Source organism: Lithobates pipiens, unplaced genomic scaffold (assembly GCF_037356315.1).
Source record: "Lithobates pipiens isolate NorthernLeopardFrog02 unplaced genomic scaffold, aLitPip1_a1.2 Scaffold_35, whole genome shotgun sequence".
Classification (NCBI taxonomy): Eukaryota; Metazoa; Chordata; class Amphibia; order Anura; family Ranidae; genus Lithobates; species Lithobates pipiens.
This window is the reverse complement of record NW_027507811.1, coordinates 1,684,967-1,712,486: the sequence shown is the minus strand read 5'-3', so window position 1 is coordinate 1,712,486 and position 27,520 is coordinate 1,684,967. Positions and strand designations below refer to the sequence as shown.

Genomic DNA, 27,520 nt, shown 5'->3' with positions numbered 1-27,520 from the left:
TACCTCAGCACACCCAGGGGAATACAAGGGGAGAGACTGCCAAAATTTCCAAATACAGCATTGTGCTGCTTTAAATCCCATTCCCTTGTCTTTGGACGTTCCCGGTGGGCTGGTAGTCAAGGCAGCCAGGTGGTCTGGTAGTTTCAGAACTGTGAGGTTTTACTGGGGAGACACAACTGAGAGCTCCTGGTTCATAAAGGACCTTGCCACTGATCCAAAGAGACTGCGATTATGTCGGAGGGAATACAGTCCAAGATCTTCATCGTTCTGTGCACATAGAAAGGTTTTGCCCCATCTGTTGTTTATTCAAGTCAAGTTTGGCATCCCATAATCCCTAAACCCTATCCAAGTTGTTTTCCCCAAGAAAACAACAAAAAACAGGCCCAAGGCCAGATTACTTGTGTCTGGATGCAAGTTGTAAATGCGTGTTGCCTGGCTGTTCAAGAATAAGGGGAACCAGAAATCCAATGGCTCCTGCGGTGGTAGCGCTACATTTGGGGTTCTCGTCCAGGATTCCCCTATGGTAACCTGCACGGAGCAACTGCCAACCAACCCACCAAAGAACTGTAAATCCGTCACAAGCGAGCATGGAGAAGAGTATTGGGATGCTTGCCCTTACACGCACATGGAATCCCATTCTTATTCCGTGGGGTTCAATATTGAGTTGGGTAAAATCAATTGATTTAACATGATCTGGAAAGACACACCGTTAAAAGGGCCTCATAGCTGATAATGCATACTGTATCAGAACAAAGAACTGCCTGCAGGGTCCCTTACACTGCAGGCCAATGGTAGAATGACCCCCTCATATCAGTGGTCAGTGTAGTGGTCCCTTACATTGGGGACCGGTGGGAGAAGGACCCCCTTATATCAGGAGTCAGTGTAGTGATCCCTTACATTGGTAAACAATGGGAGAAGGACCCCCTTATATCAGTAGTCAATGTATTGTTCCCTTACATTGGTGACCAATGGGAGAAGGACCCCTGTATAACAGTGGTTGTTGTAGTAGTCCCTTACATTGGTGAAGAATGGGAGAAGGACCACCTTATATCAGTGGTCAGTGTAATGGTGCCTTACATTGGTGACCAATGGAAGAAGAACCCCCTTATATCAGTGGTCCCTTCCATTGGTGGCCAATGGGAGATGGCTCCTCTTTTATATTATTGGTCAGTGGGAGAAGAAACCCCTTATAGATCATTGATGTCAGTTGTTACTGAGAGACAGAAATGGTTCATTGCTCAAGGAACCCCTAGAAACCTTTGGAGGAACCCTGGCTGAGAAAGGCTGGACTAGGCAGTAATATTTTTCTCTCCCCCTTGGTGGGAGTGAAGATGACCCCATCTATAAGGATATACAGTACATACACACACAGCACAAGGACGTGTTCACACTACAAGACGTTTCTCGGAGGCTGCGGTTCCTCTGAGCTCCACAAGGTGGTGATCTCACTCATACCATAGAGACAGGAAGTCTCTATGGAAGACAGGAAGTGATGTCAGGTACACATAAGAAGTTTCGGGTGAGAGGTGAGTCGGGAGGAAGTAGAGAGGCGACTATTGGAAGTTTCAGCAGAGGAGGTAATAAGATCTTATTTTCTATTTACACCCAGTAACCCCCCGTCATGTCCGTCCTCTTCCTCCATAGTCACTGTGACGTCTTTTATCTCCAGCAGATGATGATACACACATATATAGTGTGGGAACCTAGATTACCCCCTTCAGGGGCAGAACATTCCCCCTACTTACGGGGCCGGAACATTCTCTTCATTTTAGATATGTGCAGAGCGTAAGAGATTTCTATAGACATAAAGGGCGAGAGGCTACCAGGCCTCAAAACCATGGCATATGCTAAAAGGAATGTTCCTCTGTATGTAATCCCACCGGGGATGGTTCTTTCCTCATGTTACCCCCCCCCCCCCAATACATCCCCATCCTAATATTATATAACCAGTACAGTCCAGATAATTCTCTCTTATCAACTATTGGTCTACAGGAAACCTGAATAGATTGCTTGACCAATGAGGATGGAGGAGGACCGGAGTCACATGACTGAGATAATAAACCTCACCCTGGAGATCATCTACCTGCTGACCGGAGAGGTGAGGAGGATTCTGGGAGGTCACATGACATCACTCTTATCTCTATTAATAAAACACAGACCTGAGAGGAGAGGTGAGGAGGATTCTGGGAGATCACATGACATCTTTTTTACTTTTTTGATATAGAGTTTTCCTCCTGTAAAGTCTGGTGATCATCTCACCATCACGGTTCCTCAGTCCATGAAACCTACAGGAGACAGTGACCAGAAGATCCTGGAACTGACTAAGAAGATGATGGAGCTGCTGACAGGAGAGGTGAGGAGGATTCTGGGAATTGTGGGACATTATCCAGTAACAGACAAGGGATGTGTCTGGATGGTGACTGTATCATTGTGTGTGTCAGGTTCCTATAAGGTGTCAGGATGTCACTGTCTATTTCTCCATGGAGGAGTGGGAGTATTTAGAAGGACACAAGGATCTCTACAAGGACGTCATGATGGACAATCAGCCGCCCCTCACATCACCGGGTAAGAGGAGACTTTATTGTAAAGGAGAGAGCAGTACGGAGGCTCCACCTAGATCCCCCATCATCTGATAAACACATAGAAACAATGTATTCAGTCAGTGTGTGTGTTTCCTACAGATGGATCCAGTAATGGGAACCCACCAGAGAGATGTCCCCATCCTCTGTATTCCCGGTATTCCACACAGGGAGATCACACCATCCCCCACCATCATCCGGTAAATGATCAATAATTATTGGTAGTTCTGATTTATACACAAGCGTGTTGTTAAAATAAATATTTCATTATATCTTTCAGAATGAAAACTTCAAGGATCATATTGTTGTAAAAGAAGAGTATAAAGAGGAGGATGAGGAGTATGGAGTGATGGAGGAGTTTTCAGAAGGACACAAGGATATGATGGAGCCACCAAATACCAGGAACCCACCAGAGAGATGTCCCCGTCCTCTGTATTCCCGGGATTCCACACAGGAAGGTCACACCATCCCCCACCATCATCAGGTAGATGAGGAACAATCACTGATAGTATCATTAGGATCTGTACATTATCTGCATAATGTACAGTTAGGTCAGCGAGTGCACGTATTTCTGTGAGTACCTGTGTATTGTATTGTTGAGTATTAGTGTCAGGAAGCTAGTTGTTAGATAATTTGAACAGGGTATAATCCACAATCCTCATTAAATTTAATAGTTACGATGCCCGGCAGGTGTGGAGAGGCGACTCGTTGTACATCTTGTGGCATGTATGCGTTCCTTGATCAGCGAGGGTGAATACTGCTGTGTAAAATATAAGTGCATTGTTTCCTTGGAAGCTCAGGTTCTGACTTTGTGGAAGCAACTGTTGGCACTGAGAAGTCCCTCCATACTAAAGGAGAGCCAGGAACGTATACGGCAGGGGCCGGCACAGAGGCAGGTGGAGACAAGGTGCAAGCACAGAGGTGGGTGGAGACAAAGGTGCAGGCACAGAGGTGGGTGGAGACAAAGGTGCAGGCACAGAGGTGGGTGGAGACAAAGGTGCAGGCACAGAGGTGGGTGGAGACAAAGGTGCAGGCACAGAGGTGGGCGGAGACAAAGGTGCAGGCACAGAGGTGGGTGGAGACAAAGGTGCAGGCACAGAGGTGGGTGGAGATAAAGGTGCAGGCACAGAGGTGGGTGGAGACAAAGGTGCAGGCACAGAGGCTGGTGGAGACAAAGGTGCAGGCACAGAGGCGGGTGGAGACAAAGGTGCAGGCACAGAGGCGGGTGGAGACAAAGGTGCAGGGACAGAGGTGGGTGGAGACAAAGGTGCAGGGACAGAGGTGGGTGGAGACAAAGGTGCAGGCACAGAGACGGGTGGAGACAAAGGTGCAGGCACAGAGGTGGGTGGAGACAAAGGTGCAGGCACAGAGGTGGGTGGAGATAAAGGTGCAGGCACAGAGGTGGGTGGAGATAAAGGTGCAGGCACAGAGGTGGGTGGAGATAAAGGTGCAGGCACAGAGGTGGGTGGAGACAAAGGTGCAGGCACAGAGGTGGGTGGAGACAAAGGTGCAGGCACAGAGGTGGGTGGAGACAAAGGTGCAGGGACAGAGGCGGGTGGAGACAAAGGTGCAGGGACAGAGGTGGGTGGAGACAAAGGTGCAGGCACAGAGACGGGTGGAGACAAAGGTGCAGGCACAGAGGTGGGTGGAGACAAAGGTGCAGGCACAGAGGTGGGTGGAGACAAAGGTGCAGGCACAGAGGTGGGTGGAGACAAAGGTGCAGGCACAGAGGCGGGTGGAGATAAAGGTGCAGGCACAGAGGTGGGTGGAGATAAAGGTGCAGGCACAGAGGTGGGTGGAGACAAAGGTGCAGGCACAGAGGTAGGTGGAGACAAAGAGGTGCTGGCACTAGCAAAGAGTAGATGAGTGACAGTCAGGAAGGGTAGAGGGGGAAGTGCCAGGGAGGCCGATCCAGGGCTGGAGCATCCCAATAAGTACGCTCCATTGAGCCAGGGACCAGCACTGCTGGAGCTGAGGGACTCTCCTAGCTGCCAGGGGAAGAACTCCTCCAGTGAGAGTGGGGGGGAAAGGAAAGACAGATTCTGGTTGTAGGGGACTCAATTCTTAGAAGGACAGAGAGGCCAATCTGTAACAAAGACCTGAAGCGCCGAACAGTATGTTGTCTACCGGGGCGCTCGGGTTCGGCACATCACTGATCTGGTGGACAGATTACTGGGAGGGGCTGGGGAAGACCCGGCTGTCATGGTGCACGTTGGCACCAATCACAGAGGCAGATGGAGTGTCCTAACGAACGATTTTAGGGATTTGGGAACTAAATTGAGGAAAAGGACCTCCAAGGTGGTATTCTCAGGAATATTCTCAGGAATACTACCGGTACATGGAGCCACACCAGAAAGGCCGAGGGAGATTAGGGAAGTAAGCAAGTGGCTGAAGAGCTGGTGTAGTAAGGAGGGGTTTGGGTTCCTGGAAAACTGGGCCGTCTTCTCAGTCAATAACCGGTACTATAGAAGGGACGGATTGCGCCTAAATGAGGAGGGCACAGATCTGCTGGGAGTGAAGATGCCCAAAAAGTTAGAGGGGGTTTTTAAACTAGGTGACGGGGGGAGGGTCCAGAGGTAGAGATAGTCAGCGTGGAACATAATCCAGAGTGTAGTATTGGGGGCATTAGTGGTAGGTTGACCAAAGCACATAAACCCAAGGTAATTATAGTAGCAAGTCCTAGTTGCAATCTCGGAACACCCAATAAGAGGATAATATGCGACCGATCTAAACTACGTGGCATGTTCACCAATGCCAGAAGCCTGGCGGACAAGATGGGTGAACTAGAAATACTGTTGTACGAGGAGGATTTGGATTTTGTGGGAATTTCAGAGACCTGGTTCAACAGCTCTCATGATTGGCTGGCAACCATTCAAGGGTATACCCTTTATCGCAAGGATAGAGAGGGTAAAAAAGGGGGAGGGGAATGCCTATATATCAAGAATAATGACACTTAAATAAGGGCATTAGCCAATGCATCCCATTGGGTAATACATTTAAAAGAGTGAACAAAAGTCCTGGATGGCTTAACTCCAATGTAAAAATGCATATAAAAGCAAAGGAGAAGGCCTTCAAAAAATACAAGGTTGAGGGATCATCATCAGCATTCAGACTTTATAAAGAATGCAACAAGAAATGTAAGGGTGCAATAAGGACGGCTAAGACAGAACATGAAAGACACATAGCGGAGGAGAGCAAAAAAATCCCAAGAAATTCTTTAAGTATGTAAAAAAGAGAGGACAGACCATATTGGCCCCATAAAGAATGAGGAAGGACATCTGGTTACAAAGGACGGGGAGATGGCGAAGGTATTGGATTTATTCTTCTCCTCAGACTTCACAAAGGAAACAAGGGGCTTCAGTAACCAAAACTGCAGTGTTTATCCTCAAGACACATCACAGGAAGCACCTCCATGGTTAACAGAGGACAGGATTAGAATTAGACTTGGGAAACTTAACATTAATAAATCACCGGGACCAGATGGCTTGCACCCGAGGGTACTTAGGGAACTCAGTCAAGTAATTGCCAGACCATTGTTCCTCATTTTTACTGACAGTCTACTGACTGGAATAGTACCAGCTGATTGGAGAAAAAGCCAATGTAGCTCCAATATTTAAAAAGGGCCCAAAATACATCCCTGGGAATTACAGACCAGTCAGTCTAACATCAATAGTATGTAAACTCTTGGAGGAGATGATAAGGGACTATATACAAGATTTTAGTAATGAGAACGCTATCATTAGCAGTAATCAGCATGGATTCGTTCTTGCCAAACAATCTACTAACCTTCTATGAGGAGGTGAGTTACCATCTAGATAAAGGAAGGCCCGTAGGCGTGGTGTATCTGGATAAAGGAAGGCCCGTAGACGTGGTGTATCTGGATAAAGGAAGGCCCGTAGACGTGGTGTATCTAGATAAAGGAAGGCCCGTAGATGTGGTTTATCTAGATAAAGGAAGGCCCGTAGACGTGGTGTATCTGGATAAAGGAAGGCCCGTAGACGTGGTGTATCTGGATAAAGGAAGGCTCGTAGACGTGGTGTATCTAGATAAAGGAAGGCCCGTAGACGTGGTGTATCTGGATAAAGGAAGGCTCGTAGACGTGGTGTATCTAGATAAAGGAAGGCCCGTAGACGTGGTGTATCTAGATAAAGGCAGGCTCGTAGACGTGGTGTATCTAGATAAAGGAAGGCCCGTAGACGTGGTGTATCTGGATAAAGGAAGGCCCGTAGACGTGGTGTATCTGGATAAAGGAAGGCCCGTAGACGTGGTGTATCTGGATTTTGCAAAACCATTTGACACAGTTCCTCATAAACATTTACTGTACAAAATAAGGTGCGTTGGCATGGACCATAGGGTGAGTACATGGATTGAAAACTGGCTACAAGGGCGAGTTCAGAGGGTGGTGATAAATGGGGAGTACTCGGAATGGTCGGGGGTGGGTAGTGGGGTCCCCCAGGGTTCTGTGCTGGGACCAATCCTATTTAATGTGTTCATAGATGACCTGGAGGAGGGGGATGGGGGAAACAGCTCAATCTCTGTATTTGCGGACGATACGAAGCTAAGCAGGGCAATAACTTCTCCGCAAGATGTGGAAACCTTCCAAGAAGATCTGAACAAATGAATGGGGGGAGGGGCAACTACATGGCAAATGAGGCCACTCGTTAAAATTAGAAGAAAAGAGGTTTAACCTTAAACTACGTAGAGGGTTCTTTACTGTAAAAGCGGCAAGGATGTGGAATTCCCTTCCACAGGCGGTGGTGGTCTCAGCGGGGGGAATTGATAGTGTCAAGAAACTATTAGATAATCACCTGAATGACCGCAACATACATGATATACAATGTAATACTGACATATAATCACACAACATAGGTTGGACTTTTGTCTTTTTCCGACCTCACCTACTATGTAACTATGCATTGTTACCATTGATGTCATTTTTATTATATCTTCAGAGTGGAAACCTGAGAGATCCTAAAGTTGAGGTGAAATCAGAAGAAGAAGAGAGGTATGTGAGGGATGATCAGCAGTCTATGGAGGAGGATGGAATAACGGGGACATTTATAGAGGAGGACACTCCTACAGAGATCAGCACAGGTGGGTCATTAACACTAAATCCATTCCTTCACCCATACTGCTCACTGATTGGTCCAGAGTAGGGCGGGGGCTGGGTGATTTCAGCCTGTAATCCCCTGGTCACTTTCCTGAGCTGTGTTCCCCGTCCTGTATTCCTGGATTTCTCTCCGATAATCTTCCTTCTCTGTGCTGCCGACACAATTTATGGATCTAGACTGGATTTATGGAGATTCTGGGGTTCAGCTGGCAGCAAAATGTTGGTTTTCACCATAGGTGTTGCTTGACCTAGACACCTGGGGTATGTACCTTGGGTCTTCTGCCCCATGCCCGGGTCTAGTAAGATCTCAGACAGAACAATCCCCCCGGGGTTACTTGCTCTGTTGTCTGCTGGCTATGCCGGGTGGAGGGATATGTCTGTATAGTCTCAGACCCAAGTCACTGAGTGCAGTCTCAGGAGATGGGAGGAGCGGTGTGGGATCTCTGCAACTTGTCTCATGTAAACATTTCAGTGATCCTTACACTATATAATTTATATGGTACATTACATACTCCTGACCCCTGCACTATATACTCTATGGTGTACATTGTGATAACATCCTCCAACCTTGGAACTCTAAACAGAAAGTGATAATGAGGGAGGAGTCAATAACCCAATGATGGGGGTCTTCAGGATCAGTCCAGTCTTCATCTTGGTTGTTCTCCCCCCATCCTCACTCTCTGACCTCTGGTGGGGCTCAGCCCCGCTGTTATTCATGACTAAATCATGGACTAAATAAGGAAGTGCAGGACTTCTTGTGTTGGGAAGATGAATAAAGAAATGATCTGGTAGGAGATCAGAGGACCCATTTACTAGTTACCTTGAGGGGGGAATTGTAAGATCCTCAGAGACAAAGCTGCCCGATGTGGGCGGAGTCCTGGTTTAGGGGAACCAATCAGCTCATGTCTAGTAATAATCTTTGTATTTCTATTTTAGTAGATGGACGGGAGATGAGGAAAACCTCAGAGGATTGTCTCACTTTGTCTCCAGACTGTAAAGTAGAAGATGAGGACATCACACAGTATAGTCCAGGAGAAAACCCGACTACCTCAAATGTCCATCCGGCACCACACAGTGTAGATGGACCATCGTATTCCTCTTATCCCGAGGAACCTCAGACTGTGCGGGACGGTGCCGGACCATCGTATTCCTCTTATCCCGAGGAACCTCAGACTGTGCGGGACGGTGCCGGACCATCGTATTCCTCTTATCCTGAGGAACCTCAGACTGTGCGGGACGGTGCCGGACCATCGTATTCCTCTTATCCTGAGGAACCTCAGACTGTGCGGGACGGTGCCGGACCATCGTATTCCTCTTATCCCGAGGAACCTCAGACTGTGCGGGACGGTGCCGGACCATCGTATTCCTCTTATCCCGAGGAACCTCAGACTGTGCGGGACGGTGCCGGACCATCGTATTCCTCTTATCCCGAGGAACCTCAGACTGTGCGGGACGGTGCCAGACCATCGTATTCCTCTTATCCCGAGGAACCTCAGACTGTGCGGGACGGTGCCGGACCATCGTATTCCTCTTATCCTGAGGAACCTCAGACTGTGCGGGGTGGTGCCGGACCATCGTATTCCTCTTATCCCGAGGAACCTCAGACTGTGCGGGACGGTGCCGGACCATCGTATTCCTCTTATCCTGAGGAACCTCAGACTGTGCGGGACGGTGCCGCACCATCGTATTCCTCTTATCCTGAGGAACCTCAGACTGTGCGGGACGGTGCCGGACCATCGTATTCCTCTTATCCCGAGGAACCTCAGACTATGAGGGACGGTGCCGTCCTTCCAACACATCAGATGTTTTCCTGTACTGAGTGTGGGAAGTGTTTCCGTTTTAAATACAATCTTAATGCACACAAAAGATCTCACACAGGTGAGAAGCCGCATTCCTGTGCTGAGTGCGGGAAATGTTTTTCAAAGAACTCCAATCTCTCCATTCATCAGAGATTTCACACAGGTGAGAAGCCATATTCCTGCCCTGAGTGTGGGAAGTGTTTTTCAGATAAGGCCAATCTTTATAATCATCAGAGATCTCACACGGGTGAGAAGCCGTATTCCTGTCCTGAGTGCGGGAAAGGTTTTTCATATAAGAGGTATCTTTCCATACATCAGAGGTCTCACACGGGGGAGAAGCCATTTTCCTGTCCTGAGTGCGGGAAATGTTTTTCAGTGAGGTCCTTGCTTTATAATCATCAGAGATCTCATACAGGAGAGAAGCCGTATTCCTGTCCTGAGTGCGGGAAAGGTTTTTCATATAAGAGGTATCTTTCTATACATCAGAGATCTCACACGGGGGAGAAGCCGTTTCCCTGTCCTGAGTGCGGGAAATGTTTTTCAGATAAATCCAATCTTTACAATCATCAGAGAATGCACACGGGGGAGAAGCGGTATTCCTGTCCTGAGTGCGGGAAAGGTTTTTCACAGAAGATCACGCTTTACAAACATCAGAGATCTCACACAGGTGAGAAGCCGTATTCCTGTTCTGAGTGCGGGAAATGTTTTGTACAACAATCAGAGCTTGCCACACATCAGAGGTCTCACACGGGGGAAAATCTGTTTTCTTGTCCTGAGTGCTGGAAATGTTTTTCAAAGAAATCCAGCCTCAGCAGACACCAAAGGTCTCACACAGATGAGAAACCATATTCCTGTTCTGAGTGTGGGAAATGTTTTTCACAGAAGTTCAACCTCTCCATACATCAAAGATCGCACATGAGAGAAAAGCCTCATTCCTGTCCCGAGTGTGGGAAAAGTTTTGCACAAAAATCAGACCTGGTCTTGCATCAGATGTCTCACACAGGGGAGAAGCCATATTCCTGTCCTGAGTGCGGGAAATGTTTTGTTAAAAAATCAGAGTTCGTCAGACACCAGAGGTCCCACACGGGGGAAAAGCCGTATTCCTGTCCTGAATGCGGAAAATGTTTTTCACAGAAGTCCTATCGTTCCCAACATCAGAAATTGCACACGGGGGAGAAGCCGTATTCCTGTGCCGAGTGCGGGAAATGTTTCTCAGTGAAGTCCAATCTTTCCAGACATCAGAGATCTCACACAGGGGAGAAGTAACTTTCCTGGTCCAAGCGATCCCTGCCTGCTCCTTCCTGGGTGTACACACTTCACATCTGTGTGTGCTCTGCAGGATGACGTCACTTCCGGGTGTGCTCTACGGGATGACGTCACTTCCGGGTGTGCTCTACGGGATGACGTCAAGTCCGGGTGTGCTGCGGGATGACGTCACTTCCGGGTGTGCTCTACGGGATGACGTCAAGTCCGGGTGTGCTGCGGGATGACGTCACTTCCGGGTGTGCTCTACGGGAGGACGTCAAGTCCGGGTGTGCTCTATGGGATGACGTCACTTCCGGGTGTGCTCTACGGGATGACATCAAGTCCGGGTGTGCTGCGGGATGACGTCACTTCCGGGTGTGCTCTACGGGATGACGTCAAGTCCGGGTGTGCTGCGGGATGACGTCACTTCCGGGTGTGCTCTACGGGATGACGTCAAGTCCGGGTGTGCTGCGGGATGACGTCACTTCCTAGCGCTCCTGGACCTGATGCTTCAAGGTGGGCTAGGAAGCTGGTACTGGCTTACAAACGAGAAAAAAAAACGGACGTGACAAAATCGCTTCCGCTTTCATAAACCATAGAAGTGATCGGGGAACTTCCGTTCCTCCATCTCTATGATCAGCCAGGGGTGGAAGAAAGATATATTCTGACTCCAGCTGTTGTAATAGGGACTTATCCCTTGCTGAGACCTCTATGCCCGGCCTGTATAAGCAGATACAATCACCGCGGACAGCTGAACTCACCCAAAACACGTCTTTTCCATTCACAAGATATTTATTGACTACAGCAGACAACGGGATGTGGCAGATGATTGAAAGACGATATTTGAAGGTCAAAATGTAGTAATCTGTTCCCGGATGCGAGCAGATTGCATGAAAGGCCTAGACAAGTCGCCATTTCTTATTCCCATCAGCATAATGAAGGAACAGGAAAAGGAAGTACATCACAAAAGGGGCGGAACACTGAAGGAAACAGAAAAAGATGGTGCAATAACTAAAATAACCACAAGATGGCAGTAAATGAACCAATGATCTAAACATTAACATAACTATGCATTATATTATATCTTACATGCAAGTTGAAATAAATATTGGGGTGTTTTTTGGATTCCCCCTATTTTATTATAAATATCTATTAACTTGTCTAGTCCTTTTAATTAGCGAGTCTATCAAAGCTCTGATATAGTTAATGGTGATGGTACAGTAAGAAGGTTAGCTATAAAAATATACACACTGCTTAACCACTTGCTTACTGGGCACTTAAACCCCCCTCCTGCCCAGACCAATTTTCAGCTTTCGGCGCTGATGCACTTTGAATGACAAGTACGCGGTCATACAACACTGTACCCAAATGAAATTTTTATCATTTTTTTCCCACAAATAGAGATTTCTTTTGGTGGTATTTAATTACAGTTGGGAGTTTTATTTTTTGCTAAACAAACAAAAAAAAATGCAAAAAAAAAAATCATGTTTAATAGTTTGTTATAAAATTTTGCAAACAGGTCATTTTTCTCCTTTTATTAAAGTGCGCTGATGAGGCGGCACTGATAGGCTGCACTGGTGGGCACTGATAGGCTGCACTGGTGGGCACTGATAGGCTGCACTGGTGGGCACTGATAGGCTGCACTGGTGGACACTGATAGGCATAGTTAAGGTGGCACCGATAGGCACAGATAAGGTAGTACTGATGGGCACAGATAAGGCGGCACTGATGGGCACAGATAAGATGGCACGGATGGGTGGCACTAAGGGGCACTGATAGGTACCACTGATAGATGAGACTGATGGGCACTGATAGGGGGCACTGATGGGCACTGGTAGATGACACTGATGGGCACGGATATGTGGCACTGGGGTGCAGCACCGTTGTTGAGGCAGATTGCAGGCACTGATGGGTGGCACTGTGGGCACTGCTGGGTGGCACTATGGGCACTGCTGGGGGGCACTGACGGGGGGCACTTATTTATTGATGAGGTGGCACTGGCAGGTGGGCACTGGCAGGGCTGGCCGTGATCGGGACTGATGTCCCGATCACGGCCGCCGGTGATCGGCTCTTTTTTTTTCTCCTCGCGCTGTCAGCGCAAGGAGGAATAATAGCCGATTACCGGCTCCGTTGTATCACATGATCAGCTGTCATTGGCTGACAGCTGATCACGTAGTAAGGGGTCGGGATCGACCCCTTGCTCGGATCCGTGTTTAGGCGAGTCTCATAGACTCGCCGATCACAGAGCGCGCCGCGCGCACCCCTCAGGGGGGTGCGCAGGCTGCTCGTGCACAGGACGGCGTCAATAGACATCGTCCCGGCAAAGGAGGTCCGCGCTGTAGCCGTCATTTGGCTATAGTGCGGATCTCAACTGGTTAAATAAGCGAGGGTCTCCTTTATTTGCCAAGAAAGTAGGAATGCTAACAAAAAAACACTAAAAGTAGACTTCAGAGCAACTAAAACAAAAGAAGATAGATGATACTTTACGTAAGGTGCGTCCTCTGTATTCAGTATTTCAGCACGGCCCGCTGACTTCATCGTTAGCCTGGCCAGGGGGAACACGAGGTGGAGGCACCAGGCAAGAGGTCGCCGGTGGATGCGGGCACAGCTGGGGTGGTGGAGGAGGGGCCGAGCATGAGGTTGGCAGAGGAGGCGGGATCAGCTGGGGAGGTGGAGAAGGTGCCAGGCATGAGGTCGGGGGGAGGAGGCAATGGGCACAACTGGGGAGGCAGAGGGGGTGCCGGGCATGAGGTCAGTGGGGGAGACGATGGGCACAACTGGGGAGGAGGATGAGGTTTCCGGCAAGAGGTCAGCAGAGGAGGCGACAAGCACAGCTTGGGAGGCGGGCACAGCTGGGGAAGCGCCACACATGAGGTCAGCGGAGGAGGCGGACACGGTGGGGGAGGCACCGAGCATGAGGTCAGCGGAGGAGGTGAGGGGCACAACTGGGGAGGCGGAGACATAGCTGCAGTCCGGTGAGTCTGCTCTCTGATCCTAAAACAAAGCAGTACAGCGCAGATAATGAACTAAAATAAAATAAAAAAAGGGTGTTTGCTTTCCAAAATGGGGTCATTTTTTGTGTGTTTCCATTGTTCTAGTGCTCCAGGGCCTCCGAAAATAGTCAGTAGTCAGGAAATTAGATGTGCAATTTATGTCTCTAGAATGCCTGAAGGTGCTACTTGGATGTTGGGCCTCTGTAAGTCCCCAGGCTTTGAAAAAGTCTCACACATCGGTATCGCCATACTCGGGAGGAGTAGCAGAATGTACTTTGGGGTTTCTTTTTTAGGTATTTATATGCTGTGTGTTAGAAATATCTTATAAATGGACAGCTTTGAGTTAAAAAAAATTCTTTTTTTTTTCCACATTTTCCGAAAACTTGTGGGAAAAAACGACATGTTTAAAAGACTCATTATGCCTTATAGAATATACTGTACATCAGGGTGTTTGCTTTCCAAAATGGGGTCATTTTGTGGGCATTTCCATTGTCCTGGTGCTCCAGGGCCTTCAAAAGTATAAGAGTTAGACAGGAAATTAGATGTGTCATTTATGTTTCTAAGACACCTGGAGGTGATCCTTGCATGTTGGGCCTCTGTATGTAATAGGTAGTCAGCAAATTAGATGTGTCATTTATGTCACTAGAACACCTGGAGGTTCTCCTCGCATGTTGGGCCTCAATATATAAGAGGTAGTCAGTATATTAGATGTGTCATTTATGTCACTAGAACACCTGGAGGTGCTCCTCGCATGTTGGGCCTCAATATATAAGAGGTAGTCAGCATATTAGATGTGTCATTTATGTCACTAGAACACCTGGAGGTTCTCCTCGCATGTTGGGCCTCAATATATAAGAGGTAGTCAGTATATTAGATGTGTCATTTATGTCACTAGAACACCTGGAGGTGCTCCTCGCATGTTGGGCCTCAATATATAAGAGGTAGTCAGCATATTAGATGTGTCATTTATGTCACTAGAACACCTGGAGGTTCTCCTCGCATGTTGGGCCTCAATATATAAGAGGTAGTCAGTATATTAGATGTGTCATTTATGTCACTAGAACACCTGGAGGTGCTCCTCGCATGTTGGGCCTCAATATATAAGAGGTAGTCAGCATATTAGATGTGTCATTTATGTCCCTAGAACACCTGGAGGTGCTCCTCGCATGTTGGGCCTCAATATATAAGAGGTAGTCAGCATATTAGATGTGTCATTTATGTCCCTAGAACACCTGGAGGTGCTCCTCGCATGTTGGGCCTCAATATATAAGAGGTAGTCAGCATATTAGATGTGTCATTTATGTCCCTAGAACACCTGGAGGTGCTCCTCGTATGTTGGGCTCCTATATGTGGCCAGGTTGTAGAAAAGTCTCAAACATGTGGTATCGCCATACTCAGGAGTGGCAGAATGTGTTTTGGGGTGTAGTTGCAAATATACCTATGAAGCGTGAGACAAATAACCTGTTAATATGACAATTTTGTGGGGGGGGGAAAGGGACTTAAGAAATGAGTTAGGGTCCATGCACACCGGCGGTCCTCTCGGCGGACTCAACTTTGCGTTTTCCTTTATGATCTGACCTGCGCGTAGGTGATGTTCTTATTGGCTATTGAGATCAGTGTTAATAGTATAAAGCGGCCGCTTGACGTCACGCCGTCGCCGCTGATGAAGTCCCGCCTACATTGGGGCGACGTAACGCGTACGGACAACGTGACCTAAGTCGTGACGTCACCCGCTTGCTTTGACGCTGATCCGTGCATGGATGCCTGTTGATTAGGTTTCGATTTGCTTGTTACTCGGGAACTGGAGCGCAGTGCTATATTATGTGAGTGCATTATATTTTATCTTGCTTTTTATTAATAAATGTGATACGGAGAGCACTAGATGTTGCCATTCTATGTTTTTCATATACAAACTATGGAATTTTGCTGATACATGGGATTCGAGATTGATCACACCTCAGGAGTACTATCATATGAATGTGGATACCTCTGATTAACCCCTGATGGGGATATGCCTTCTTGACCTGTCTGACTTGTCAGGGGTCCATTGTTTAAGGTGAGAGTCCACTTTATCTGTTGGTGGAAGGGATCACATCTATCACTTCGATCTGCTGGAAGGAGACACCCTGCACTTGTTGACTCTTGATGTTTTATTTCATCTATCCTGCATTTCCTTATTGATTGATAGTTATTGTTATTTTAATTTTTTATTTTAGTTTAGTTTATTATCTGCGCTGTACTGCTTTGTTTTAGTTTTCAGTGTGGGATTTGGTATTTTTGACCTACAGTATTCGAGCTGCAGTATTTTAGGGATTTATTTTATTATTTTGTTACTTTATATGTTCAGCGCTGGTTGATTTGGATTTTTAGTTTCGCTCTCTGATCCTGTCATCTGTGTGGCCCTAGGCAAGACTAATGGCACAGGCGGGCCAGGGGGGTTGTCTTGCCACGTCACAAAATAGTTAAGCAATGACCCTGACTATGGGGGGAATCATTGAAAATGAATCACGCCTGATGAACTGATGGCCTATAGGGCCTTTCACACGGGTGGTCCGATCAGGTCCACCTGCCAGTTTTTAAGGCGGACCTGATCTGATCCTCAATTCACCCCTATGGAGTGACGGATGACATGTTTGCTGACACCCGCCTTGATTCGATTCGATGCAATCCTGTCTGCCAAATCCAGACGGATGGTGACCCTATTTTTCATCCGTCTGGAGGATTGATTTGGATCCAAACAGGGCAGGTCCGTTTTCACTCGATTTCCATATAGAGGAGAGCTGGGTTCTGTCTGTCTCCGCTCTGCACAGTGAGAAGAGACAGACCTGTCATCCGCTTGCTTAGCGGGGATCAGCGGAGCGATCCTCCGCTAAGCAAAGATGAGTCTGCCGAGAGGACCACTGGTGTGCATGGACCCTAACTCATTTCTTAAGTCCCTTTTCCCCCCACAAAATTGTCATATTAACAGGTTATTTGTCTCACGCTTCATAGGTATATTTGCAACTACACCCCAAAACACATTCTGCCACTCCTGAGTATGGCGATACCACATGTTTGAGACTTTTCTACAACCTGGCCACATATAGGAGCCCAACATGCGAGGAGCACCTCCAGGTGTTCTAGTGACATAAATGACACATCTAATTTGCTGACTACCTATTACATACAGAGGCCCAACATGCAAGGATCACCTCCAGGTGTCTTAGAAACATAAATGACACATCTAATTTCCTGTCTAACTCTTATACTTTTGAAGGCCCTGGAGCACCAGGACAATGGAAATGCCCACAAAATGACCCCATTTTGGAAAGCAAACACCATGATGTACAGTATATTCTATAAGGCATAATGAGTCTTTTAAACATGTGTTTTTTTTCACACAAGTTTTCGGAAAATGTGGAAAAAAAAAAAGTTTTTTTTTAAACTCAAAGCTGTCCATTTATAAGATATTTCTAACACACAGCATATAAATACCTAAAAAATAAACCCCAAAGTACATTCTGCTACTCCTCCCGAGTATGGCGATACCACATGTGTGAGACTTTTTCAAAGCCTGGGGACTTACAGAGGCCCAACATCCAAGTAGCACCTTCAGGCATTCTAGAGACATAAATTGCACATCTAATTTCCTGACTACTGACTATTTTTGGAGGCCCTGGAGCACTAGAACAATGGAAACACACAAAAAATGACCCCATTTTGGAAAGCAAATACATCAACGTATATTCCATGAGGCATGGTGAGTCTTTTGAACATGTCATTTTTTTCCACAAGTTTATGGGAAATGTGCAAAGAAAATTAAATTTAACTTTTTTTTTTACACATTTTTAAGGCACTGACGGGCACTGATGTGCGCTATTTGGCAGGGATGAAAAGGTAGCTGTGGGAGTGAAGAGGGAGTTGGAGAGGTGAAGAGGAGGAAGGGGAAGTGAAGATCAGCTGGGTAGTGAAGAAGGGAAGGGGGTGAAGAGGGGACAGTGCAATATAGAGGGGGAACAGGAGGGGAAGAGGCGAACAAAAGGGTGATAAAAGGGACATGGGATTGATGAAGGCGATGGGGAGTTGGAAGAATGGGCAAGCAGAGGGAAGGGGGGGGGGGTGTGGAGGTGGAGAGGGGACAGGAGATTGAAGAAGGGGATGGGGAGGTGAAGAGGGAGACAGGAGAGTGAAGAAGGGGATGGGGAGATGAAGAGGGGGACAGGAGGGTAAACAAGGGGATGGGGAGGTAAAGAGGGGGGCAGGAGGTGAAGCAGGGGATTGGGAGATGAAGAGAGAGACAGGAAGGTGATGAAGGGGATGGGGAGATGAAGAGGGGGACAGGAGGGTGAAGAGGGGGACAGGAGGGTGAAAAAGGGGACAGGGAGATGAAGAGGAGGCTGGGGAGGTGAAGAAGGGGGACAGAAGAGTGAAGGAGGGGGACAGGAGGGTGAAGAAGGGAAGATGAAGAGGGAGACAGGAGAGTGAAGAAAGGGACTGGAAGGTGAAAAAGGGGAGGGGGACAGGAGGCTGAAGAAGGGGATGGGGAGGTAAAGAGGAGATGGGGTTGATGAGGGGGATGGGGAGTTGAAGAGGGGTCCAGCAGAGGGGGGATGGGGAGGTGGAGAGGGGACAGGAGAGTGAAGGTATTGGGGAGGTGAAGAGGGGGACAGGAGGGTGAAGAAGGGGATAGGGAGGTGAAGAGGGAGACGAGAGTGAAGAGGGGGACATGAGGGTAAAGAAAGGGATGGGGAGGTGAAGAAGGGGATGGGGAGGTGAAGATGGAGAGGTGAAGAGGGGGACAGGAGTGTGATGAAGGGAATGGGGAGGTGAAGAGAGAGACAGGAGGGTGAAGAAGGGGTTGGGGAGATGAAGAGGGGGACAGCAGGGCGAAGAGGGGGAGGTGAATAAGAGGACAGGTAGGTGAAGAGGGTGACTGGAGGTTGAAGAAGGGGACAGTAGATTGAAGAAAGGGGCGGGGAGGTCAAGCAGGGGACTGGGAGGTGAAGAAGAGGAGGGGGACAGGACGTTAAAGAATGGGATGGGGAGGTAAAGAGGGGGGCAGGAGGGTGAAGAAGGGGGCATGGGGGTGAAGAGGGGGACAGGAGGGTGAAGAAGAGGATGGGGAGGTGAAGAAGGGGACAGGGAGGTATAGAGGGGGAAAAGAGGGTGAAGAATTGGACATGGGGGTGAAGAGGGGGGTGGGAGGAGAAGAAGGGGAAGGGGAGATGTAGAGGGGGACAGAAGGGGGAAGAAGAGGACAGGGAGGGGAACAGGAGGGTGAAGAAAGGGACAAGAGGGTGAAGAAGGGGACAGGAGAGTGAAGAAGGGGACGGGGAGGTGAAGAGGGGGACAAGAGGGTGACAGGGAGGTGAAGAGGTGGATGGGGAGGTGAAGAAGGGGACAGGGAGGTGAAGAGGGGGACGGTGAGGTGAAGCAGGGAGATTTAGAAGTTAAGAGGGGAAAGGAGGGGAGAAGTGAAGAGGGAGATGGGGACAGTTTTGCCCACCTACCTGATTGAGTGATTTAAGGTAGATATTAAGGCAAAAACATATTTCTTATTTTATTTTCAATATAGTAATTAAGTAACTCAGGGACAGGAATCGAGAGGGCAAGAACTTAGACTGGGGGGCACACACACATGAAATTGACTCTCACAGTGGCATGGACAGCAGTGTGCAGCAGCACAGATGAAGACGGCACCTCACCAACATGACACGTCCCCTCCGGAGTCACAGTGACCCTCTCTCTCCATGCCAGGTGGTCCCATCAGGCTACTCCCGGCTTGCCTTCCTCCCGTCCTGCAGACCTGCACATGAGGCTCCGGCTGCTCCGTTCCCTTGCACCATGACTTCACGTGACACACTGTAGCAGGAACTGGGATGACCTCGGCCAAGCGTCACAACCATATTTTTTATTGGCAACCTTTTTCTTTCATTTACTGGCAGGAGAAAAGTGCCCATTTTTTACTGGCTGCCAGTAAAAATACCGGCTGTTGGCAACACTGGATAGGGAGGTGAAAAGGGGGGCGGTGATATGAAGATAGAGTGCAGCGAATATGGGGAAGAAGAGGGGGGCAGTGCAGTAAAGAGGGGAATGAGAAGGGGGTAGCAGTGGAGAGAGGAATGGGGTGGTAAAGAGGGGAATGTAATGATGAAGAGGGGGTGTAGCAATGAAGGGGGGTAGAAGAGTGGGGTGAGGATGACGACATGGGGTGTAATTAGGGGATGGAGGGAATTGAAGGGGATACAAGGGGGTATTAGCTCCTAGGAGTGGATGACATTTACATATTTTGCTGTGATTCTCGGGACATCGACATTGCAGAACAAATAGATGAAAAGAGTGACTGTCCTGGCAAAGTCTGAGACAATTGGCAACTACCCATCTATAAGGATATACAGTATATACACAGCACAAGGCCGTGTTCACACTACGAGACGTTTCTCGGGGGCTGCAGTTCCTATGAGCTCCACAAGATGGCGATCTTATTACGTCTACCATAGAGACAGGAAGTCTCTATGGAAGACAGGAAGTGATGTCAGCTACAGACAGGAAGTTCTTGAGGTACGAAGTACAAAGGTGACGTTGCTGAAATTGGCAGTAGAGGAGGTAATAAGATCTTATTTACACCCAGTAACCCTCCCCCGTCATGTCCGTCCTCTTCCTCCATAGTCACTGTGATGTCTTTTATCTCCAGCAGATGATGATACACACATATATAGTGTGGGAACCTAGATTAACCCCTTCAGGGGCAGAACATTCCCCCACTTACGGGGCCGGAACATTCTCTTAATGTTTTTCATTTTATCAGTGGCTTTTAATGGCTTATATGACTTTTATATGGTCTGGGGGATGGGGGTTTATTTAGAAATAAAGGGAATCGTATTTGTCTTAATTTGTCGGAAGATCAAAAACTAGAAAAACAGACTTTACGTAGAAATAGGAGTTTGTGATCCATCAAGCCAAAAGTAATCACAAAAACACCCAAAGGAATGTTCCTCTGTGTGTAATCCCATTGGGGATGGTTCTTCCCTGATTGAAACCCTCAAATTACCCCCCCTACACCCCCATCCTAATATTGTACAACCAGTATAGTCCTCATCATTCTCTCTTATCAATTATTGGTCTACAGGAAACCTGTATAGATCACATGACCAATGAGGATGGAGGAGGACCGGAGTCACATGACTGAGAAGATACTAAATCTCACCCTGGAGATCATCTACCTGCTGACCGGAGAGGTGAGGAGGATTCTGGGAGGTCACATGACATCACTCTTATCTCTATTAATAAAACACAGACCTGACCGGAGAGGTGAGGAGGATTCTGGGAGGAGGTCACATGACATCACTCTTATCTCTATTAATAAAACACAGACCTGACCGGAGAGGTGAGGAGGATTCTGGGAGGTCACATGACATCACTCTTATCTCTATTAATAAAACACATACCTGACCGGAGAGGTGAGGAGGATTCTGGGAGGTCACATGACATCACTCTTATCTCTATTATATAAAACACAGACCTGACCGGAGAGGTGAGGAGGATTCTGGGAGGTCACATGATATCACTCTTATCTCTATTAATAAAACACAGACCTGACCGGAGAGGTGAGGAGGATTCTGGGAGGTCACATGACATCACTCTTATCTCTATTAATAAAACACAGACCTGACCAGAGAGGTGAGGAGGATTCTGGGAGGTCACATGACGTCACTCTTATCTCTATTAATAAAACACAGACCTGACCGGAGAGGTGAGGAGGATTCTGGGAGGTCACATGACATCACTCTTATCTCTATTAATAAAACACAGACCTGACCGGAGAGGTGAGGAGGATTCTGGGAGGTCACATGACATCACCCTTATCTCTATTAATAAAACACAGACCTGACTGGAGAGGTGAGGAGGATTCTGGGAGGTCACATGACATCACTCTGGTCTAGTGTGGTCAGTAGTCCATGTTCTTCTTGTAGATGATGTCAGATGATTGATGTCGGTTTATCTTTCTCCTGATCTGTAGGATTATGTTGTAGTGAAGAAGTCTAGTGGGGAGCCAATCTCAGGAGGATGGAGCAGGACCCAGAGCCCCACCATGGTGCCTCCCCCTCCTTCTCCCATACCTGAGAGGAACAAAGAGCAGAAGATCCTGGAACTGACCGCCATGATGGTCCATCTGCTGACAGGAGAGGTGAGGAGGATTCTGGGAATTGTGGGACATTATCCAGTAACAGACAAGGGATGTGTCTGGATGGTGACTGTATCATTGTGTGTGTCAGGTTCCTATAAGGTGTCAGGATGTCACTGTCTATTTCTCCATGGAGGAGTGGGAGTATTTAGAAGGACACAAGGATCTCTACAAGGACGTCATGATGGACAATCAGCCGCCCCTCACATCACCGGGTAAGAGGAGACTTTATTGTAAAGGAGAGAGCAGTACGGAGGCTCCAACTAGATCCCCCATCATCTGATAAACACATAGAAACAATGTATTCAGTCAGTGTGTGTGTTTCCTACAGATGGATCCAGTAATGGGAACCCACCAGAGAGATGTCCCCGTGCTCTGTATTCCCGGGATTCCACACAGGAAGATCACACCATCCCCCACCATCATCAGGTAGATGAGGAACAATCACTGATAGTATCATTAGGATCTGTACATTATCTGCATTGTTACCATTGATGTCATTTTTATTATATATTCAGAGTGGAAACCTGAGAGATTCTAAAGTTGAGGTTAAAGAAGAGATAAAAGAGGAGGATGATGAGGATGCGGTGATGGAGGAAGAACACAAAGATCTGTACCAGGACACCATGGAGGAGTCATCCAGCTACAGGAACCCACCAGAGAGATGTCCCCGTCCTCTGTATTCCCGGAATTCCACACAGGAAGATCACACCATCCCCCACTGTTACAAGGTTGGTGGGATGGAACATCTAGAACACAAAAGTGACTTATGGAGATGATGAATGAATTCTATACAAGATGTTATAATCTATTATTCTGTTGGTTTAGGGTGAAGATCTGATAAATATGAAATTTGAGGTGAAATCAGAAGAAGAAGAGAGGTATGTGAGGGATGATCAGCAGTCTATGGAGGAGGATGGAATAACGGGGACATTTATAGAGGAGGACACTCCTACAGAGATCAGCACAGGTGGGTCATTAACACCAAATCCATTCCTCCACCCATACTGCTCACTGATTGGTCCAGAGTAGGGCGGGGGCTGGGTGATATCAGCCTGTAATCCCCTGGTCACTTTCCTGAGCTGTGTTCCCCATCCTGTATTCCTGGATTTCTCTCCGATAATCTTCCTTCTCTGTGCTGCCGACACAATTTATGGATCTAGACTGGATTTATGGAGATTCTGGGGATCAGCCGGCAGAAAAATGCTGAATTTCACCATAGGGTTTGCTTGACCTGGTCACATCCTGTGTAGAAGGCAGGGCTTCCTGTTTGTGACTTACGGCTGTAATGTAATGTCGGGTCCCAGCAATACACATAAAAGTCATTGAAAAAAACCAGCATGTGATTCCCTCACGGTCAAATGCCAGGCCCTTTGGATCTGGTTTGAATATTAAGCGGAATTGCGTGGTGGTCCCCCCAAATTCCATACTGGTATGGATTTTAAGGGGAACCCCGTGCCAAAATAAAAAAAAAATGGCGTGGGGATCCCCCCAAAAATCCATATCAGACCCTTATCCGAGCACGCAACCTGGCAGGCTGCAGGAAAAGAGTGGGGGGATGAGTGCCCCCTCCCCTCCTGAACTGTACCAGGCCACATGCCCTCAACATGAGGAGGGTGATTTGGGGTAGCCCCCCAAAACACCTTGTCCCCATGTTGATGGGGACAAGGGCCTCATCCCCACAACCCTTGTCCTGTGGTTGTGGGGGTCTGCATGCAGGGGGCTTATCGGAATCTGGAAACCCCCTTTAACAAGGGGACCCCCAGATCTCAGCCTCCCGCCCCTGTGTAAAATGGTAACAGGGTACAAATGTACCCCTACCATTTCACAGAAAAAGTGTGAAAATGGTAAAAATGACATGACACGTCTTGGGACAAGTCCTTTATTTAAAAAAAAATAACAATGTCCCACTAAGTCATCTTCTTCTCCTGCTCTGCCGACGGACCAAAAAAAAAAGCCGCACCGACCCGCCACTCGCCTTATGACGCGTCATCACAGATGACAGTTCTTTTATAACTGAGGGCGGGGCCACACGATGACATCCCCGGTGACCCCGCCCCCCTCTGACGCACAGGAACATCCCTATGGCTTCCCCGTAGTGTCAGAGGGGGACGTACTGGGTGGCTATCCCAAAGCACCCTCCCCATGTTGTGGGTATGTTGCCTGATATGGGTCAGGAGGGGGGGGGGGGGTAGGGACGCTGTAACGACCCCCCAGAGTATGAAAGGGATTTAAGACATTCCATTCCTGAACACAAAGGCAGCTACCGAACACTTCAATCAGCGGAACAAGACCCCATATGAATAATTCTTCCCCCCCAAGTACGAGACAGGGCTCTGTCTTGAGGGTCAAATAGGAATGACTCTCTTTATTTTGAGCTCTCACACAAACTGTAACCAGAAACCTAATTAACATGAGCTAATTATCTAATCCTTTAGACAGCCTAGGTGACTCAGAGACATGACCTTTAGGACAGGCTTCACGTCTCCTAGCTCACCGACTATACAATACACATTATCATACATCTCATTCATAGAATTGGGGATAATTAGCACACTGGATAAAAAGACTTTTTAGAAACCGATACAAGTCACACTAGACTAATTTACATTATAGCAGACACAGACAGGTGGCTGGAATTGACATCAGCATCGCCTATTTGTCCCAGCATTATGAATCAGCCACTATTTGTAATATGGCAAATACAGGATTCCCGGAGTCTATGTCTCTTTGAGGGACATGGACCTGAATCCAAAGTAACACCACCTCAAGGGTCCCCAGGCATACAGCTCACAAAGAGCAACGTTCCCCCAAATGCCAGGGCCCATAATCGGTAAGCATGAGGCTGGAATTCAGTCCCCTCCAAAAGCCTCTGTCACAGCCGCTCTTTCGCCCCCCCCCCCCCCCTCTTTTCCTACGGCCTGCCAGGTTGCATGCTCGGATAAGGGTATGGTATGGATTTTGAGGGGTCCACCTTAATATCCATACCAGACCTGAAGGGCCTGATATGGAATTTGGGGGGGGACCTCCTCACGCAAAAATTCTGTTAAAATTTTGGTTCGGGGTTTCCCTTAATATTCATACCAGACCCAAAGGGCCTGGTAATGGACTGTGGGGGAATCCCATGCCGTTTTTTTTTTTAATGACTTTTATGTGTATTGCCGGGACCCGACAATTCATTCTATCTGCGAGCAGTTTTAAATGACTTTTTTTCCTTTAGAAATGTAATTTTGCTCTCGGACTGTTCTAAACACGGGAAACATGCGCCACTTTACAGGCATACTAGAGACACCCCCCAGGTACGAAATTTAAAGGAATATTTCACTTTTATTGTTTCACTTTAAGCATTATTAAAATCACTGCCCCGAAAAAAATGGCAGTTTTTAAAACTTTTTTTGATTGATACATGTCCCCTGGGGCAGGACCCAGGTCCCCAAACACCTTTTATGACAATAACTTACCTTGAGGGGGGAATTGTAAGATCCTCAGAGACAAAGCCGCCTGATGTGGGCGGAGTCCTGGTTTAGGGGAACCAATCAGCTGATGTCTAGTAATAATCTTTGTATTTCTATTTTAGTAGATGGACGGGAGATGAGGAAAACCTCAGAGGATTGTCTCACTTTGTCTCCAGACTGTAAAGTAGAAGATGAGGACATCACACAGTATAGTCCAGGAGAAAACCCGACTACCTCAAATGTCCATCCGGCACCACACAGTGTAGATGGACCATCGTATTCCTCTTATCCCGAGGAACCTCAGACTGTGCGGGACGGTGCCGGACCATCGTATTCCTCTTATCCCGAGGAACCTCAGACTGTGCGGGACGGTGCCGGACCATCGTATTCCTCTTATCCTGAGGAACCTCAGACTGTGCGGGACGGTGCCGGACCATCGTATTCCTCTTATCCCGAGGAACCTCAGACTGTGCGGGACGGTGCCGGACCATCGTATTCCTCTTATCCCGAGGAACCTCAGACTGTGAGGGACGGTGTTGTCCTTCCAACAGACTCAAAGTTTCCCTGTCCTGAGTGCGGGAAATGTTTTATACAGAAGTGGCATCTTACCGTACATCAGAGATCTCACACGGGGGAGAAGCCGTTTTCCTGTAATGAGTGCGGGAAATGTTTTCCAAATAAATCCTATCTTAACATACATCAGAGATCTCACACGGGGGAGAAGCCGTATTCCTGTAATGAGTGCGGGAAATGTTTTTCAGTGGTCTCCAATCTTTACAGACATCACAGATTGCACACGGGGGAGAAGCCGTATTCCTGTCCTGAGTGCGGGAAATGTTTTTCAGATAAGTCCAGTTATTACTCACATCAGAGAGTGCACACGGGTGAGAAGCCGCATTGCTGTCCTGAGTGCGGGAAATGTTATTCAGATAAGTCCAGTTTTAAAAGACATAAGAGATTGCACACGGAGGATAATCTGTATTCCTGTTTTGAGTGTGGGAAATGTTTTTCAGAGAAGTCTCATCTTTCTAGACATGAACTTTTGCACTTGGATAGGAAGACCTATTCCTGTTCTGAGTGTGAGAACGTTTTTCTGAATAAATCCTCCCTATTGAAACATCAGAGATTTCACGCGGGTGATAAGCCGTATTCCTGTTCTGTGTGCGAGAAAAGTTTTGTCCATAAGTACGATCTCACCCTACATCAGAGAACTCACACGGGGGAGAAGCCATATTTCTGTCCCGAGTGCAGAAAATGTTTCTCGAGGGCATCCACTCTTTACAAGCATCAGAGATTGCACATGAGGGAGAAGCCAAAGTGAAGGAATCATCTTCCTGTACATCAGGGGGGTCCCACACAACCCTGGAGGTGTATTAGTGAGTGCGGGAAATGTCTTATATATGAATGTTGCTGGACATGTGGGGAAGAAGCACCCCCTGATATACACCTCAGATATACTCCATGGCTGATCTTCATCATGGAAGAAACAGTTGATAAGGAGATCAGAGATCACCAAAGACATGGATGAAGTGTTGTACCGTGTCGGCCATTGATAGCAGGAGAAAAATAAAAATGGAGTCATTACCTCTCATTGGCTGAGTACATTTTGTGGTGAAAACTCTTGCAAGAGGTCTGTTTTCTCAAGTCGTTTTCCAGGACGAAACACGTAAACCCCACCACTTAAAAGGCAGTCCTCTAGGCTTATTATAATAAAAATGGAGTCATTACCTCTCATTGGCTGAGTACACTTTGTGGTATGGAGACTTAGAGGTCTATTATTCTCTTGCAAGAGGTCTGTTTTCTCAAGTCGTCTTCCAGGACGAAACACGTTAACCCCACCACTTAAAAGGCAGTCCTCTAGGCTTATTATAATAAAAGTGGAGTCATTACCTCTCATTGGCTGAGTACATTTTGCGGTATGGAGACTTAGAGGTCTATTATTCTCTTGCAAGAGGTCTGTTTTCTCAAGTCGTCTTCCAGGACGAAACACGTTAACCCCACCACTTTAAAGGCTGTCCTCTAGTCCTTTTAAAATAAAAATGGTGTCATTACCTCTCATTGGCTGAGTACATTTTGTGGTATGGGGACTTATGCCGCGTACACACGATCGGAATTCTCGTCGGAAAAAGCTCTGATGGTTTTCCCGACGGAATTCCGACGGAATTCGGCTCAAGC

The 27,520-nt window shown here is 47.6% G+C and overlaps 3 protein-coding genes and 1 long non-coding RNA gene across 4 annotated transcripts in view; all 4 read left to right on the top strand.

Moving 5' to 3' along the window:
* The first annotated feature begins 1,496 nt into the window (after positions 1 to 1,496).
* On the top strand, positions 1,497 to 2,351 carry LOC143956134 (uncharacterized). The gene is made up of 3 exons (XR_013269833.1): positions 1,497 to 1,577; positions 1,993 to 2,098; positions 2,225 to 2,351. It is a non-coding gene; the product is annotated as an uncharacterized LOC143956134 (long non-coding RNA).
* A 317-nt stretch (positions 2,352 to 2,668) lies between these two features.
* The window catches only part of LOC143955898 (uncharacterized), a 168,706-nt gene continuing 143,854 nt past the window's right edge, over positions 2,669 to 27,520 (top strand). The window contains exons 1-2 of the mRNA XM_077466021.1: positions 2,669 to 2,779; positions 2,860 to 3,063. Coding sequence (XP_077322147.1) covers positions 2,929 to 3,063 — 135 coding nt within the window. The 5' untranslated portion in view covers positions 2,669 to 2,779; positions 2,860 to 2,928. The remainder of the gene's footprint in view (positions 2,780 to 2,859; positions 3,064 to 27,520) is intronic.
* LOC143956105 (uncharacterized) lies at positions 6,752 to 26,936 on the top strand. Its single transcript, XM_077466240.1, has 3 exons — positions 6,752 to 10,750; positions 11,259 to 11,265; positions 25,905 to 26,936. Exons 1-3 carry the CDS (start codon positions 8,553 to 8,555, stop codon positions 26,664 to 26,666), a joined length of 2,967 nt encoding a protein of 988 aa, XP_077322366.1. The 5' UTR covers positions 6,752 to 8,552; the 3' UTR covers positions 26,667 to 26,936.
* On the top strand, positions 18,953 to 22,141 carry LOC143955968 (oocyte zinc finger protein XlCOF29-like). Its single transcript, XM_077466094.1, has 3 exons — positions 18,953 to 20,311; positions 20,835 to 20,943; positions 21,726 to 22,141. The coding sequence occupies exons 2-3, from the start codon at positions 20,860 to 20,862 to the stop codon at positions 22,107 to 22,109; spliced, it is 468 nt and encodes a 155-aa protein (XP_077322220.1). The 5' UTR covers positions 18,953 to 20,311; positions 20,835 to 20,859; the 3' UTR covers positions 22,110 to 22,141.